The sequence below is a fragment of the Terrapene carolina genome, unplaced genomic scaffold (genome assembly GCF_002925995.2).
Source record: "Terrapene carolina triunguis isolate 2854851 unplaced genomic scaffold, T_m_triunguis-2.0 Scaffold62, whole genome shotgun sequence".
Classification (NCBI taxonomy): Eukaryota; Metazoa; Chordata; order Testudines; family Emydidae; genus Terrapene; species Terrapene triunguis.
Window position 1 is genome coordinate 15,216,169 of NW_020664413.1, and position 17,050 is coordinate 15,233,218.

At 41.5% G+C, this 17,050-nt stretch overlaps 1 protein-coding gene across 1 annotated transcript in view; it reads right to left on the minus strand.

The window, feature by feature from the left end:
* Nucleotides 1-17,050, minus strand: part of NCKAP5 (NCK associated protein 5) — a 408,903-nt gene that overhangs the window by 17,365 nt on the left and 374,488 nt on the right. The window contains exon 15 of the mRNA XM_026647423.1: nt 15,817-16,004. Within this exon, the coding sequence (XP_026503208.1) occupies nt 15,817-16,004 (188 nt within the window). The remainder of the gene's footprint in view (nt 1-15,816; nt 16,005-17,050) is intronic.

Here is a 17,050-nt window from a genome sequence, read left to right on the forward strand (position 1 = left end):
ACAGGCTGGGAAGCCATTCCAGGATCACTACTGTAGCCCTGCCTGAGTCTGCAGCATTTTCCCCAGCCTGCCTTAAGGCACCCCAGTCTGAAGACAGTGTTGGAAGACATGTGGATCTGCTCCCCACACAACTTGCACAGGGGCACAAAAGCCCTACAGAGCTGAGGTGTGAGCCACCCAAGTTGCCTGCACCACTGCATGGCTCCACCAAAGCACCAATTCTGCCTCCTTTCTGCCCCACAGAGGAAGGAGCATAATTTTCACCATGGAGCAATAGAGCAGACTATAAGTTATGCCTTCATATTTTAAGTTTCTCCCTAACTAGACACCACCACCAGCCCTGCCCCAAATGATAGAAGTAATCATTAACTAACAGCGTTTCGGTCCTTATGAGATAGCAGGAACAGACCATCATCCTCCATGTTACTCAGCTATTTTGGATGGTTACTACTGCTCTTTGACTTACTACCCTGCCCCAGTGTTGTTTCTGTTTCACTATTGTACTACTAAACCCCAGCATATGCTGGCACAGTACAGATTCCCTTTTTGTACCTAACATTTATAGGAGTACTCGATTGGTATCATTGGAGTCTTTAGTGCTACTGTTTGGTGTGGCAGGTTTTCAGTGTCCCGAAAAAAAAAAAGAGAGGACATTTAATATAAAAAAAGCCTGTAAATGACAGATCTGGTTCTGGCCTTTGCTGGTTGCCAGTGTTATAACGGTAATGGAAAATGCAATAAAAATTAGCTTCAAATTAACAGGAGTTTTATTATGACACAACCTTTTGTGTAGAATCATAGGTTCTCATTCAAAAACACAGTATTTAGCCCTCCTTTTGGAGAAATGCCTTTTGAGGCTTCTGTGATGTCACTCACACTGCCCCAGTACAAGAGTTAGACATTATAGGTTAAATAAGTACATAAATCCATATTTGGGCACGTAAACAAGAGACCTGATTTTCAGAGGAGCTGAATACGTAGAACTCTCTCGGATGTCACTAAAAGCTGCAAGCTTTCAGCACTTCTGAAAATCAAGGCACTTGTTTAAATGCCTAAACATGAGCTTAGGTGCCTAACATTAAGAACCCAAGCTTGAAAAAACTGGCCTATGTTTTTACTGATGAGGGCCCATGAACAGGACACTACAGTTAGGCTTCGCAGTGTAAAATAACTCTTGCAAAAATGACCATGAACAAAGTACGTTATGCTTATTTGGTTCTACTCATCAGTGTCTTGCATTTCATATCCATTTTGTAGCTTTGTGCATGTGTAACCTCCCCCTCTCCGACCGCCACACCTGCTAACTTTGCTGTAGATACAGTGTCTCAGTGAAGTTTAAACACTTCTGCCATAAAAAGTCATGTACTATTAATGCATGGTTAACATTTTAATTTTAAAATACTCTGCAATATAATTTATTCATATTTAATTTCCTCATTGCCACCCACTTGTCTTTTATTCGACATCCAGTGAAATCATTTGAGGCCTTGTTTTACAGTGTGCCTAATAGTGTATTTAATTTTACAGACAAGATGAGTTCATGTTTAACAGGATATCAGAGGGATCACTTTTAAATGCATAACAGTTATTCAAATAATTCTTCAAATAACCACCTGGTTTCTTGTTTACTAAGAATAACATTAGAGTAGTTAAAAAAATCCTTGAGGCTATAGGCATTTTATAATGTCGAGAAGTTTTAGCAACCTCTATTAATGATCAAGCAAAGAATGGAGTAATCCACAGAAGAAGGCAGCACTTGGAACTGAGATGTCAGGATGCCTCTCAGTGATGAATGGAGGGCAGTTCACGCTGGGAGGACTCAGATATGTGCCACTACAATTTACATCACTCTCCTGAGCTTTTGTGAAAGGTTATTAAATACATTTAAATTACTCAGATGTATCTTACAAACTTCCCATATAATCTTTGTCACTCATTGCTATTAAGTCTGCTGAGTCCCCTGTTGGTTTATCATACTAGATACAAATATTGCTTTTCATGAGTACTGCATGGTGGACTGAAATCCAAATGCCAAGGTCTTAAAAAAATTGTTAGAAGACAAATATTTTATTTTGGGGCCTGGGCCAATCAAAAATTAAGAGGATGGGTTCACAAAAAATCCTTACTTCCAATTCCCTAATTAAAACCAGTGTACTTATAGTGCCATTTTCTCCTACCTCCACCCGCAGGACATAATCAGTCTTTTTGTCAGGTTGCATAAAACCTAGCAGATGACTTTTCATTTAAATAAAAGTTGAAACTTTTGGGAGATGAAACACAGCAGACTTAGTAATGGCTGGACTGGAGCAGACTATAAGATAAAAAACAGGCTTCAAAAAGATTTTAACATGTAATTTTAAAAAGATATTAGCAAGAACTTTCTGTCCTCTTTAAAAAAAAAAAAAGGTGATGAAGCATTTTTTCCTGTCTACATATAAAAAGGAAAAGAAAGAAGCAGGCTACAGGGCCCTACTAAAAAAAGAAACGGCTTGGCAGTACATTTTGTATGCAGTGCATAGCTCCTATTAATGTGAGCTACGAAACTTATTTCTCATGCATCGTGCTGAGAACACAACTCTGATATTAAAATATCAGTCATTTCCTGCCCCTCCCTCCATGATATTCAATTGCTTTTATGCAAAGCATATCACTGTTATAGATGGTGGAGGCAAATTTCAGCTGGAAAAACAATTCACAAAAATGCTGTCCTATTATTCATCTCATTTAACTTTGCTAATCAGATGCTCCTTTTGAGTCAAAATATTTTCCAGACTCACATAACAAAGAGCTCTTTTGAACATCTCTCTGCCCCTACTCCTCTTATCATGAATTGAGTCAACTCAGTGTTTATTGTATTCAATTTATTTTTTATCTGTTTCTTTTATTACTAATAACATTTCCACCATAACAACAATTACACTCTTACAAACTTCCTAATAATATTTGTCATTTGTTGCTGTTAATGTCTACTGAATTCCATGTTGGATTATTGTATTAAATTATAATATTCCAATTCATGGCAACAATATGAAAGCAAAGGGAAATAAAACCCAAAGCTTCATTTCCAAAGTTGCAAGATTGAAGAGTGTAAGATGACAAATGGCAGAAACATTATTGCACTTTGAGCCATGGTGCAAATCGCAATGGCTACATCTGTCAAGTTTTTTGACAAATGGCTTAGAATGTTCTCCAATTAAGGGAATCAGCTAGCAAATTATATTTTTATTCAGTGTATGCTCTTGGTTCTAGCTATCTGTTGACTGAAGGATCTATCTGCTTATGCCTACTCATCATGGAATCTATTTAATTCTTAAATATTCTTCAGTTATATAGGGAAATAAACATTTACTATCACTAACAGACATGTGCTGCATCTCTAAGGACTCCAAAATGATATGAGCGCCAAAACATTTTATATTTGGACCGATGCAAGATACAGTTATATAACTTGTATACACCAAAAGTACCATGGTTGTGTGATTCAAATAGTTTTTAAAAATGCTCCTCAGGTGGGAAAAGAATGTAAATTAAGACCAGTGGGGGTCTGGGCTGCATTAGACAAAATAGGGAATGCCTCTGCTCCAGTGGGTAAGTTTTCCTTAGTCGAAAAGGGCCAGATTCTTTCACCCTTACAGAGAGGAAAGGCTAAGAGCTCAGTGAGTAGTTCCATTGAAATCAATAGGGCATCTTATGGAGCAAGACATTGCTCAGTGTGAGTAAGGGTGGCAGAATGTGGCTTACAGGAAAGAGAGGGCCTGAGTCTCCTCTCCATTACACCAGCATAGGACAGGAGTAACTGCTGAAATCCATGGACTACAGCAGTGTAAAATGGATGTAAAATGAGAGGAGAATCCGGCCCAGGATATTTTTCAACCGTTCAGCCAGACCTGTCAAGTTCTAGGCCCTCTTACACACACCTACATCCCACTTGTCTTCAGCCTTCCCATAAACACCCGCCACCTGCCTCCCTCCCACCCCTCCCTCCCTCCCTTTGTTAGGCCTCCCTCCCACCCCTCTACACTCCCATTTCCTGTCCTTTACCCTTCTGTCAACATGGCAACAAAGACAATTCTTATTTAGGAACACATATATGAAGAAATATCAAAGAGAGTAGAAAAAAGAAGGGTGACATCCTCAGCCCCACTCCAGTCCTTTTATGCCATGTACAAGGGCTGGAGTGGTGTAAAGGACTCTAAAAGCCTCTTATCTGGACTGGGTAAAATTCCCCAAGTGCAGGAGTTGAGGAGACAGCTCTAAGGCTTCCCCCAAGGATCCTCTTGCAAGCCCCGACAGAAGGACTGTGCCCTGGGCGGGGCCGCAGCATTCAGTGCTGAAGCTCAGGGCAGCCCAAAGAAATGGCCATTATTTAGGCAGGGCCACACACAGCACAGGCACAGCAAACAATCTCACCCTAATGGTTAAAGCACATTCCAGCTGTGGTGGTGTGAATCGTTTGGAGATTTGCTCTGAATAGGATTAGATGGTACCCTGGCAAAAATGCCTGAGTCCCATCTATACCACGGTCTCCACCTGTGGAAAACCACAGGTTCCAGTTTTCCTAATTTAGACAGAGCCTTTCATTTCCTCTGACTCTTCTCTCAGTTAACATAGAAATTAAGTTCTCAGTTGTCCAACCTTGCTCTGTTATTTCACTCTCCACAACTAAGCAGGGAGACACCTCTCTGCCTGCTGGTCACACCCCCTTCACATAATCCAAACCTCCTCTTACCCCTCACCAACTCCTCAACTGTTTCAGAGCAATCTAGCAATCCTTGGATGAAAAACATTTGGTTTGCTCAAAGTAAAACGCCACCTACCACTCCAACCTTATATGGGGACAGGTACATCGGAGCAAATATAAAATAAAGAGGACATTTATACAGCATGGAGGGCCAGTCAAAGCAGTGACACTCTAATGAAAATGCCAGAGTTCTGTCTACACTATGGCCTCCATCATGGCTGCCACTGCTGTGGAGGATTACCTCTGAAAGTCTCTGGACACAGAGCTCTACACTAGCTGCTAGAGAACTAGGTTGCAGCAACAGTTTTTTTTTTCTGTTGGACCCTATGTTTGTAAAAAATCTTTTGTTTCTTTCTATTATAACTGGTCCCCTCTAAGATCTTAATTAAGCCTTGGAGAAAAAGCTTGTTTGGTGATGGATTTTTGTTTTTGTTGCTGTACCTTTCTATCTATCTGGATCATGATGGCAAATTATTCCAATGGTTAATTACCCTCATGGTTAAAAATTCACGCCTAATTTACAGTCTGATTTTCTCTGATTTCAACTTCCAGCCATTGGATCATAGTACACCTTTTTCGGCTAGGCAGAAGAGCCTATTTTTAAATAGTTATTACCCATTTAGGTATATGCAAGACTGTAATCAAGTCACCTCTTTACTTTTCTTTGTTAAGCTAAACAGATTGAGCTCCTCGAGTCTATTACTATAAGGCATGTTTTATAATCCTTTAATCATTCTTATGGCTCTTCTCGGAACCCTCTCCAATTTGTCAACATCCTCCTCAAATTGTTGATACCAGAACTGGACACAGTATTCCAGCAGCAGTCATACCAGTGTCAAATACAAAGGTAAAATAACTCCTTCACTCTATTTAAGATTCCCGTTTATGCATCGAAGGATCACATTAGCCCTTTTGGCCACAGCGTCTCACTGTGAGCTCACGATCAGCTGATTATACAGCATAACTCCCAAATCTTTTTCAGAGTCACTGCTTCCAGGACAGAGTCCCCCATCCTATAATGATGGACTACATTCTTTGACTACATTTACATTTACCTATATTAAAACACATATTGTTTGCTTATGCCCTGCTTACCAAGAGGTCCATATTGCTCTGTATCACTGACCTGTCCTCTTAATTATTTACCACTCTGCCAATTTTTGGGTCATCTGTCATCTTTATCATTTTATGTTTTCTTCCAGCTCATTAATAAAAATGTTAAATGGCATAGGGCCAAGAACTGATCAATGAGAGCCCACACTAGAAATACACCCATTTAGCGATGATTCCCCATTTACAATTAAATGTTGAGACCTATCAGTAAGCCAGTTTTTACTCCATTTCATGTGTGCAATGTTAATTTATATCTTTCTAGTTTTTAATCAAAATGTCACGTAGTACCAAGTCAAATGCCTTACCAAAACTATTACCTTTATCAACCTAATTTGTAATCTCATCAAAAAAAGATATTAAGTTAGCTTGATAGGATCTTTTTCCATAAACATGTTGATTTGCCTTAATTATATTATCTTCCTTTAATTATTTATAAATCAAGTACCATATCAGGTGCTCCATTATTTTATCCATGATCAAGGACAGGCTGACAGGCTTATAAGTATCCAGGTCATTGAAGTTACCCTTTTAAAATATTGGCACAACATTCGCATTCTTCCAGCCTTCTGGAACTTCCCCAATGCTCCAAGACTTATTGAAAATCAACATTAAGATCCAGTGAGCTCTCAGTCAGCTCTTACATCTTGGATGTAAGATTATCTAGAGCTGCTGATTTCAAAATGTTTAACTTTAGTAGCTGCTGTTTAACATTCCCCTGAGATACTACTGGAATGGAAAGAGTGTTATCAAATGATATGATTACATTATCTGTTTTTCCCAAATATAGTATAAACATTTATTCAAAACGTCTGCTTTTTCTGCATTATTATAGATAATTCTACAATTTCAAGCTAGTAATGGACCAGTGTAATTGTTAATACACTTAAAAAGCCTCTTTCCTATAGTTCTTAATTCTGCTGACCATAATTTCTCCTTCTGTCCCTTTGCTTCCCTTATCACTTTTCTACAATTCCTACCTTCTGACTTATACTCATTACAATCAACTTCCCCTTTCTTCTATTTATTTTATATTATTGTTTTATAGCGGTCTTCACTTCCCCTCTAAACCACATTTTTTTAAACCAATATGTCTTTCTTCCTCAATTGTGGCCTTTGAGGAACACAAAAGTGTTCTTAAACATATCTTAAGTGGTTTCTGGATCTGATTAGGGATAAAAGACTCAGTAGCATAGGAGGGATATTGAAATGGGAACTCACCCCATGAAACATGTGAGATGTGGAATTTGTTGATGTCTAGAGAGCTCTTAATTTATTTCTAATTTAATGTTTCTTCATTCTCAAACAAATCAAACTTGAGGCTAGATGATATATTTTTTAATTCTGCAGTACTTCGATGGGTGGTACAATAAAGTCCATTATTTTATTGGATCATACTCCTGTGGTTTTTTCATTGAAATTGTCACTCTTATGAGACTCCCAGGACAGTAGATTCGACATTAAATTGCGTAATTATCCAGACTCTATTGTTCCTTGATGGAACAAATATTGCATTATTCATCTGAGATTCTCAACACACTCATTAAACATAAATTACACCTCAGACTCTCCAGTGAGGTAAGTAACTGAAATTATACCCATTTTATTAAGTAGAAGCACATATAGATTAAGTGACCTGACTAAGATGACATAGGTGTGACAATGGCAAAGACAATGATAAAATCATCAGATAAGCGCCAAGACTGAAATTAAGCTACATTTTTGTAAGCCTACTTTTGGCTGTGATGAACCAAACTACCATTATAAGACATTACAGGCCCGATGTTCTCATTGGGTTCCAGAGGAGGAGCTTGGGCTGCAAATGACCAGAGAAGTAAAGTCTGCCTGGGCAGGGCCAGCACTAGCTGCACAAGCTGCTTGCAAATACAGCTTCAAAGGTGCATCTGGAGGCAGTTGGGGCTGCTAAGAAAGTGAACAGGCCTAGATGGAAAGAGCCAGGGTACCTGGGAAATGTGATGATTCAATGCAGTCTCCACCAATTAGACTCCGATGGATCCCTGGCTAGAACTTAAAGCTACTACCTCTGGAGGGCTGCTAGGGCAGGGAACCATGGTACCAGGGCTGGCTCTAGCTTTTTTGCTGCCCCAGGCAAAACAAAACAAAACAAAAAAAACCTGGCAGCCGCAGGGAGCGCGTGGAGGGCGGTCAAGGTGGCTTGCAGGGGGATGAAGGGCAGCACCCGCCCGCTCCCTCCACCCATGGCTCGAAGCCGGGCGAGAGGGGCTCCCCCCTCCAGCCTTGGGGTTCCTCTCCCGGCCTGGCAGGCTCCGAGGGGGCCGACACAGGCAGCGCTAGCTGGGGTCTGTGACCTCCGCGCGGGTCCGGCATTGTAGCGGGGCTCGGCACAGTGCAAACGGCGCCGGGATTAGTGGGGCCCGCCACTCCGTGCCGCCACAGAACCCTCCCTCCCTCCCTCCGGTGCCTGCCGGGCCACCGTAGAACCATCCCTGCTACCGCTGCCCATCGGGCCGCCGCAGAACCCTCCCTCCCTGCCTCCGCTGCCCACCGGGCCGCCGCAGAACCCTCCCTCCTTCCGGTGCCTGGGGGCTGCAGGAGGTGCTGGCTCAGCCGCTCCTTTAAAGGCAACTCGGCTGGGCCGGGCTCAGAATGGCACGGGAGGCGGAGGCTGGTGCAGGCGGCGGGGAGTGGTGCGTCCCGGGGAGCCCGGCGGCACGATGAGCGGCAGGGTTGGGCTGGCCACCCCAAGATTGGCCGGAATGCCATCCCTTACATGTGCCGCCCCAGGCACGTGCTTTCTCGTCTGGTGCCTGGAGCCGGCCCTGCACGGTACGCCATCACCCTCCCCCCACTTCCTTAGTAATGAATGTCTCTAGTGGCACAGCTATCACTCATGTTTGCAGGAGTCCAAATTGCCTGCAGGGCTGAACTGAGCCCTATCTTAAAAAAATTACCATATTAAGGAACAGCAAATTGCTGCACACCGAGTTGTACAGCAAGCACATTCTGCTTCCACAGACATTATGAAGTATTTCCTAACTAAAGCTACCTTTAAAAGACACTAATATAAAACAATGAGAAAAGGAGGGAAGAGGGGCTGGATGGTTCAGGGGATTGTTAAGAGGATACAACTACTACGTTGCTGGTTCAAATCCAGTTCAAGTCAGTAATGAGCAGTGGATGCTGTTGTCCCAGGGCTGTTTAGAGGACTACTTGAACTGGGGGTGAGAGTCAGTTCCTATGTATCCATGTGAGAACACCACCACCATGATTGCCAGTCTCAGGAGACAGGAGAGGGATTGAATGGGCATGGACAATGAATTATGCTCTTTCCTAGAAATGACCAGACTGGGATGGGACAGGGTGGGGGGAAGTCGGTACTACCACTGCCCACGCTGTACTATTCTGTGGATAGGTAATGAGCCTCCAGAGTCAACACAGTTCCTTTCACAAGCCCTGAATATTTTAAAATAAATACATTAATTTAAAAAAAAAGATGAAGTTGATATCTCATTATCAAGGCTGTCAGAAGGGATAGCGTATTGATCTAAATGTCTGGTGTGAAATAGCTACGCTCTCTAGAACCACAGATTCCAATCCCATCAGGATCAGCTCAACCTTGTGTCCTTGTGAGTCGGAGAAATTGAGTTTAATGAAGTTTACTGTGTTTGTCTCTTTCGGATCTTAAAAACTGAAGTCACGTCAGCTCCAAGTGGATGTGAAAGATCTAATGGCACTTTTAATAAGAGGAGGCATTTGACCAAACTTTCCTCTCCCTCTACTCATACACAGTATGCTTTGCAGTGGTTTCCTACCTACATGCTGCCTCCCACCACCAGGTACGGCTGCAATTAAGTGGTGCTGGATTGGCTTATGCATTGCTCGTAAAATGCTTATGGCTCTTTGAGAATGGCAGACATTGCATAATTACTAATTATCATCATTTTGTAAGTCCTTGTTTGGATACTCCATTGTGCCAATGTGATACTTTAGAAGACTCGCAAGTACAATGAGACATACGTTAATTCCCAATCAACTCACTCACTTGTAAAAATTCTTGAGTTTATCTGGGAATGTCACCATGTTGATTCCATTCATAAACATAGTCAAAGCAGCATTGGTTTCTCTGTTGATTTGTTTTTCCTCTGCCCATATTTGCCAGCTAGCTCTAAAACCTACTTGAATTGCAAGACACGGTGATTTGAGCATCAAATCTCCTTCATGAATCAGCTGTATAATACACAGGCACTCTGCTGCATAGAAAAAAAGAGTATAACTTCACTTATGCACAAATAAGCCTCTTTAGTTAATTGGGTCTATAATTAAATCATTGATGTAGTAAACACTGTAATGTGAGGTGAAAAGTCAGTGTTTACATGTAAATCATTGTAAGTGAGGAAAAACTGATTTCCAAACTTGCAATGGATACAAACATTTCATCACTCTTCTTCTACAAAGGAACCTATCCTTTCTGCCCTCACCAAGTCATACCTTGAAATATAAGCAAGAAAAAATCTTGATTTTAACTGAACTACATATAGAGAGGAAAGGAAAGAAGAATGACTATATTAAATAAAAACATGTCACTCCATTAGATAGAGACAGAGAGGAGCATATATTTTTCATGAAGTCATAAGGATGATAAACTAACTGGCATGCTTTTCTGCAGCCAGAAAGAAGGCAGTAAAAATAATGAATTATTAGATGTATTGCCACAGCACCTGAGCCCTAGTCATGGACCTGGACCACCTTGTGTTAGGTGCTGTACAAACAACAGGGGAAAGTGACGAACGGAGGTCTTGTTTTCTGAGTTCTTTAAAATGTGCTGTGATTTATTAATTTTTATAAAAAACCCACTGAGCTAATGCAAATTGTGAAATAATATTTCCATCTCTGACTTGTCATGATTCAGATTTCAGTTTAACTGGAGCAGAGATCATGATGTCAGCAAGTGGTTTAGGGCATTATCAGTTATTGCCACAGGCAATAGAAGCAATATTCTGTATACTATGGGCCTGATCTAAAGCTCGCCGAAATCAATGGCTTCTATTGACTTTGACAGTCTTTGGTACAGGTCTTATAGGAGTTCATTCAATTAGATCAGTTATTGTTTAATTAAAATCAAATTTAATTGCTGCATATAAAAATAATTGTGCTCCCAGTTTTGAAATACTGCAATTAGCAAAAATCATGTTAGAAAAATATATTAATCCTTTTAATTTAGATGATGGTTTTAGCCACATCCTTCAGTTTACTTTAATCTTCTTTTTGAAATTATGGGGTTTTTTTCTATAAAAATGGTAACTTACTGAAAAATCTGTGTATTTCAGAATTTCCTGGCATGCCTACATTTTCCTAGTTGATTTAAAATGATCTCTTACTGGTGAGCTGAAATTTGCAGATATTAAAAATAGTTTCCAAAACAGAAAGTTTAGGATATCTCAGATCAAAGACTGGATTGAGCAACATTACATATTTATTTTACATTCTTAGAAACAATGTGTAATTTCTCAAACATTCTGTTTAGTTCCCCCTCTATAAGAAAGGTATTTTGTCTATTGATTGCTTTATATTCTGAAGCCTTGCTATGTAAATACCCTTTTGGTGACTGAATGTATTTGTGTGTGTGTATTTGGGGGTAGCACTGGTGAATGTGTGCTGGGGGAGGAGAGACAAATCATATTGCAATAGTGCCAGGTTAGCAGAGCTTCCTTCCAAAATGTCTCATTACAGCACTGAGCCTGTAACCACGATCTTACTAGTGGTGCCTTACAGTCCAATTTAATTTAAGGTACGGCCACGGCACACTGCTCTTTTGACAAGCAGGGTAAACTCATTCTGTCCATCATGACACTTAAAAAAAAAAAAAAAAACCTTCACCTATATCATTCAAGAATTAAATTCAAGGCACGTACCATCTTCTTTTTAGAAGGCCACATTATAGATCACAGTTCCTTTCCAAAATTTGCCTGATTTTTCAGAATCGTTGACTTAGGTCCTTGTTGCCAGTATTCCCCATTTTTTGTGAGTAATGTTCCAAGCCACACAAGTCTAATTTAAACAGACTATGGATCTTCTTGTGGCGGACAAATTACAGCTGAGAAAAAAATTGCTGTGCTGGTTCAAACAAGGAGTTCAGGGGCAACCTGCTTTTCATGGTCACTGCTCCTCATTTGTCATTCTGAAAAGTTTAATACTAATAGGCAAATCCCTTGTGTTTTATCGAGCTTTCCCTGTTCACCAAGAGGCAACACTGTTTTTGAGCACTGTTTCAAATATTCAAAAAGTAATCTTAAAAGCCCCCCAACTTAATGCATGATAAATGCTGGTGCTGGGCTATACCTGCTGTTTTCCAGTTTAATGATGCATTTTTACAAGGTCCTGAAGGCCATTTCAGTGAGTTTTGTTTAATTTTAACCTAATGCTGATTTTGCACATTATTTAAACATGAAAAACTATAATATACCAGTAAAATTTAATTAAGTGCAAATGCAACCTTTTTTAGCCCATTTGATATAATACAACCAAATCTGATCGCTCTATTAATAGCAAAAGACCGTGGCCTTGCAAAGGCAGAATTGCAATATTTGTTTTGAGACAATTCATTATGTCTACATAATTAAGCTGTGAATCTCTAAATGTTTAAGGTGAGGAATTAAATGGTTGTTTCCCCTCATTTATCCTTTTTAGTATAGTTCTTTTGTTTTCTTTTCTTCGTGTTTTTCTAATTGTAAAGTCAGAGCATAGTCTAGTCATTAGATAAATGTTGGTAGATGGTGAAACAAAGTAGGTACATGTCAGGATTTTTCTTTCTAAGTTTGTGAGTGAATTTAGTGTTCAGTAAAGTGCAGGTTTCAGAGCACTGCCTTGAAGGCACAGTGTAAGTAAGAGCTGTGAAAGCTTCCTCCATGTCATTCTGACTGTGCACTTTGGGCCTAACCTCCAATGCTCTCTGCTATTTAACAGATACTGCCAGCTCTATGGAATTGTACAGTGATTTTCTTAAGCGCACAAATGGGGGTCAAGGATGAAAAATGCATTTTTTTCTCTTGTGATCTAACCCACTGTGCCACATACAAGAGCCCTTGCATTGTTTTCTATTATTGTCCTCCAGTATATTTACAATAGTGCTCAAAATGTGCGAGGTGCTGCACTGCTACAGAGTAGAATGCAGCCCCTGCTGAGAAGAGCTTACCATCAAAAAGAGAAAGGCTGCGGGAAAGAGATTCAATATGCAAAGTGAAGAGAGCGATGACATGGCACAGGCTTTGTTAGCTGCGTTTTTTAAAAAATTAATATGTTCGCTTAATTTCTGCTATAATCATTTAGTTTTAGCTGTTTTTTCAATGGGGCAGTCAGGGTTGAAGTGAGGGAGAGGAATGGTGGGAAGAGATTGTAGGACTGAGAAGAAGAGGAGGAGGAGAGTAAGGGGAGAGAAGCACAATGGGATGTGAATGAGGGATTTGGCAGATGAAGGGTTGCAGAGATAAGGGCAATGGGGGAAGAAGATGGACCAACAACCAATGACAATTCAACTAATGAGAAAATAATATATCCATGTCCAGATCTCAGAGCTGAGTGATCACAATGATGTCAAGTGGCTCTGAGCCCCGTGGAGGGAAGCAAATGGATGGACAGCAAAGAGGAGGCATGCAAGCCAGAGGCTTATCTTCTGCAGCACCAGCTAAAGCTGAACCTGGATGCTTTCCAAAGTCTGACCCCTGCAAGTGCTTCTTGGCTATTTCTGCTCCTCATTTGAAGGCCACTAGGACCAGTGTCGCAGGAGGGTCTGGTTGCGATTAAGGGGCACTGAGCCTGAAGGACCCTGATTTGCACCCTGTGCCCTCAGCTGTAGCTGGTGGTGGCTTCTTTAGAGAAGGAGCCCTGAAGGTCGAGAAATTTTCCTAAGCATGTCCCCTCCAAACTCCTTGAGGCTGCTACTGCTCAAGTGGAATTTCTGGGCCTGGTTGCTGTGCGTCTGGTAGGCAGGGTGGAAGCAAGGCTGGAAGTCCCTGACTTGACAGCTGATGCTGTCTGCTTTGGGATCATTAGCTCCAGGTTCTAGCCACTGATTCTCTGTTAACAACCTACTTTTATTTATGTTTCACTGCACTTTTGAAAATGAGGTAAAAAAGCCCCAGCTGGAGAAGAGTTGGGAGAATGAAGGTACATGCTCACCAGTAGTATTTTAAGGGGCAATGGGCAGGGTTTAGCAAAAAATACTTCACCTCTTCACACACAAAGTCCAAGTAATCCACCTTTCTGCAGGGAACTTTACAGGGTTGGTGGGGGAGGTGGTATGAAACAGGCTGTGGTTAGCACTGTAGGTCCACTACAGCTACTATTCCTAGACTATAGTCTGAAATACCTGCCAGTTTATCTGTGCACCCATAGGCAGAGATTTGGAGGAACTAGATCCATGTAATCATGGATCCAGTAGTCCATCCTTTTAGCAGCCACCAATGGCCTCTCTATGCCACCTACTTCAGGGCTAGTGTGGACCCTCCTAAACGCTCTGTCTTCACTTCTCAGAGATATGGTATCTTAGGTATTAAGTGGTGCAGAAGTCCACCATTTATGGATGATATAAATTAGCAAGCAGGTTTACATCTACTATGGGGAAAATGCAATTTTCTGTCCATAAAGCACGGAGGTTCAGAGATGAGAGTTGTGTGGGACCTTGATCAGTGTGTTTGAAGCCATCAGTTGCTGCATTCCCAGAGCAGAAATGACATACACTCCAGCAGCCTTGGATATAAGTCACCACTCAGTTTCTTCCTTAAATCTAATTCTAGGTTCTTTTAATAAAATTTATACTTACAGAAACAGATTTTTTTTTTGTTTACACATAAGAAAAGATTCTCTATAAAACAGGCATTAAAAATTGTATTGCACCTGTGACTGCTTGCCATAGAAAGTATTTTCCCTTTTAATACTTGGAATTGAATACCTCACTAAGAAAGAGAGAGAGAGAATATTGGTTTGTGTGTGTGTGGGTGGGGAGGGGTAGGAATGGACAGAAAACAAGAATGTGTATGCGGGAGGGAGAGAAAGCGAGAAAATGTGGTAGAATACATTATTTCAGAGGTATTGTATGTTCAAGGTGGTAGAGACTGCCTTAGTAAGGCTCATACTCTGCTACTAATCTCTTTGTGGAGCTCTTGATTACGTCAAATGAAGTTTGCACAGAAATTGGTGGTAAGAAAGACTTAGTCTTAACAGAGCTACGTCTGACTATATGATGGTATTTTGGGGAGCCCACAAAACAGTTGGTAACCACAGCAGACTTCCACTTGAATTTTTAAAAAAATATCATTTAATAGGCCTATGCTGCACTAAATGCAATGCAACCTCTTGTAAACTGACTCAGCGTGGAGCAGCAGCCACAAATGTTATGTCTACACTGCAACTAGGCGCATGGGTAGACAGACTTGTCTCTGCTCAAGCTAGCATGCTAAAAATAGCAGTGTGGATGTCGCAGCAGGGAAGGCAGCTGGGGCTTGATGTCCAAATCTAAGCCCACCTGACTCTGAGCTTGGGTGACTACCCCGAGCCATTGCTTGTGCCGCAATGTCCACACTGCTATTTTTAGAGCACTGGCTTGAGCAGTGCTGGCATGCATCTGTCTGCCTGGGCTGGGAGACACTCCCAGCTGCAGCGTAGGCATTTCCAAAGAGAAATAATGGGTTTTACTGCTATCCTAAAACAGAAGTTTGCCATATATCTTAGGGCTCCAGAATGTCTCTAATGGTAAGTTTTGGAAGTCTGTTGTAAGCTAGAGCTGACTACAAGATCACCACACTTATACAACCTCAATTAAAAAGGTGCTTGGTTTGCTTTACTCCCCCAGCAACTCATGCCATATTTTCAGGTGTCTTTTTGGTTTCTGTAAATACTAATGATAAATGCAGAAAACGACTATAAATGAGACAGATATATTCCTGGATTAAGTAAGAGGTAATATCATAAAAAGCAAGATAACTCACACTAGGGATCTCTTTGCTCTTGCCTTCTTTACTGGAAGCTCCACTCAGCTGCTCAATAAAACTGTAATGTGTTAATTGTTCAGGCCCATCCTCTCCATAATGGCCATAGAGACTGTGTTGATATAAATCCAAGATTGACATAGGGCTCCCCATAAAGGACTTTCTCACAGTATTTTCTTCTTGCTCAGCTATGGAAAGATTTTAAAAAACATTGCACATTTATTTGAGAGAAAGTTCACGTACAGCTTAAATGGATCACAGTGTAATTTTTAATAGCAATACAAATACTTTAAGACAACTGGAAAGGTCAGTGGTTGGTAATAAAAGCATAACAAAACTATGTAAAAATTAAGGGTATGATTTAAAACTACTGAAAAAGGACATTCAAAGTTAATACTTAAAATTCAGGATGATTTTCTATCCTTAAAGAAGATACAATGGTCTGAGATAAGCAGAGGGGCAAATCTGAGATTTTAAATTTCCTTTCTTTTGTGACTTTAGATGAGACTGTTAATTTGACTTCAGTGTAGAATTTTTTTTATTTAAATACTTTTGGTTTAAGTTTTTATCTTTAGCTGTTAATTAGGGTTACCATTCGTCCGGATTCCCCCGGACATGTCCGGATTTTTGAGCTAAAAATAGCGTCCGGGGGGAATTTGTAAATATCCGGACTTCTCCCCGCCCCATGCAGAGCGCGCGCGGCTAACAGGGCAGCTGGCCGGATGGTGCCACTTACATGAGGCTCTGATAGCCAGAGAGAGCCCCTCCTCCTCTCCCCTGCAGCAGAGATCACTCCCTCCCTCCCTGCATTCGCAGATCACCTCCGGCAGTCTGGAGCTCCTCCCCAGCTCCTCCTCCCCTGCTGCCCAGCGTGCCGGGACGAACGGCTCAGGTCATTCCTGAGCAAGTTCACAGAGACATTAGGCGAAGGCCAACAACAAGGGGGCTAGGGGGTCGGAGAAGGGGCAGGGAGGTTTTGGATGGGGCAGTCAAGAGACGGGGGGGGGGGTGTCGGGAGTTCGGGGGGGGCTTTCTGGGGGAGGGTGTGGATAAGGTTTTGGGCAGTCAGGGTACAGGTAGGGGGTAGGGTCCTGGGGGGCAGTTGGGAGGGGGGTCTTAGGAGGGGGCAGTTAGGGGATAAGAAACAGGGAGGCTTAGGTAGGGGGTGGGGTTCTGGAGGGCAGTTAGGAGCAGGGGTCCCAGGAGGAGGCAGTCAGAGGACAAGGGGGGGGGG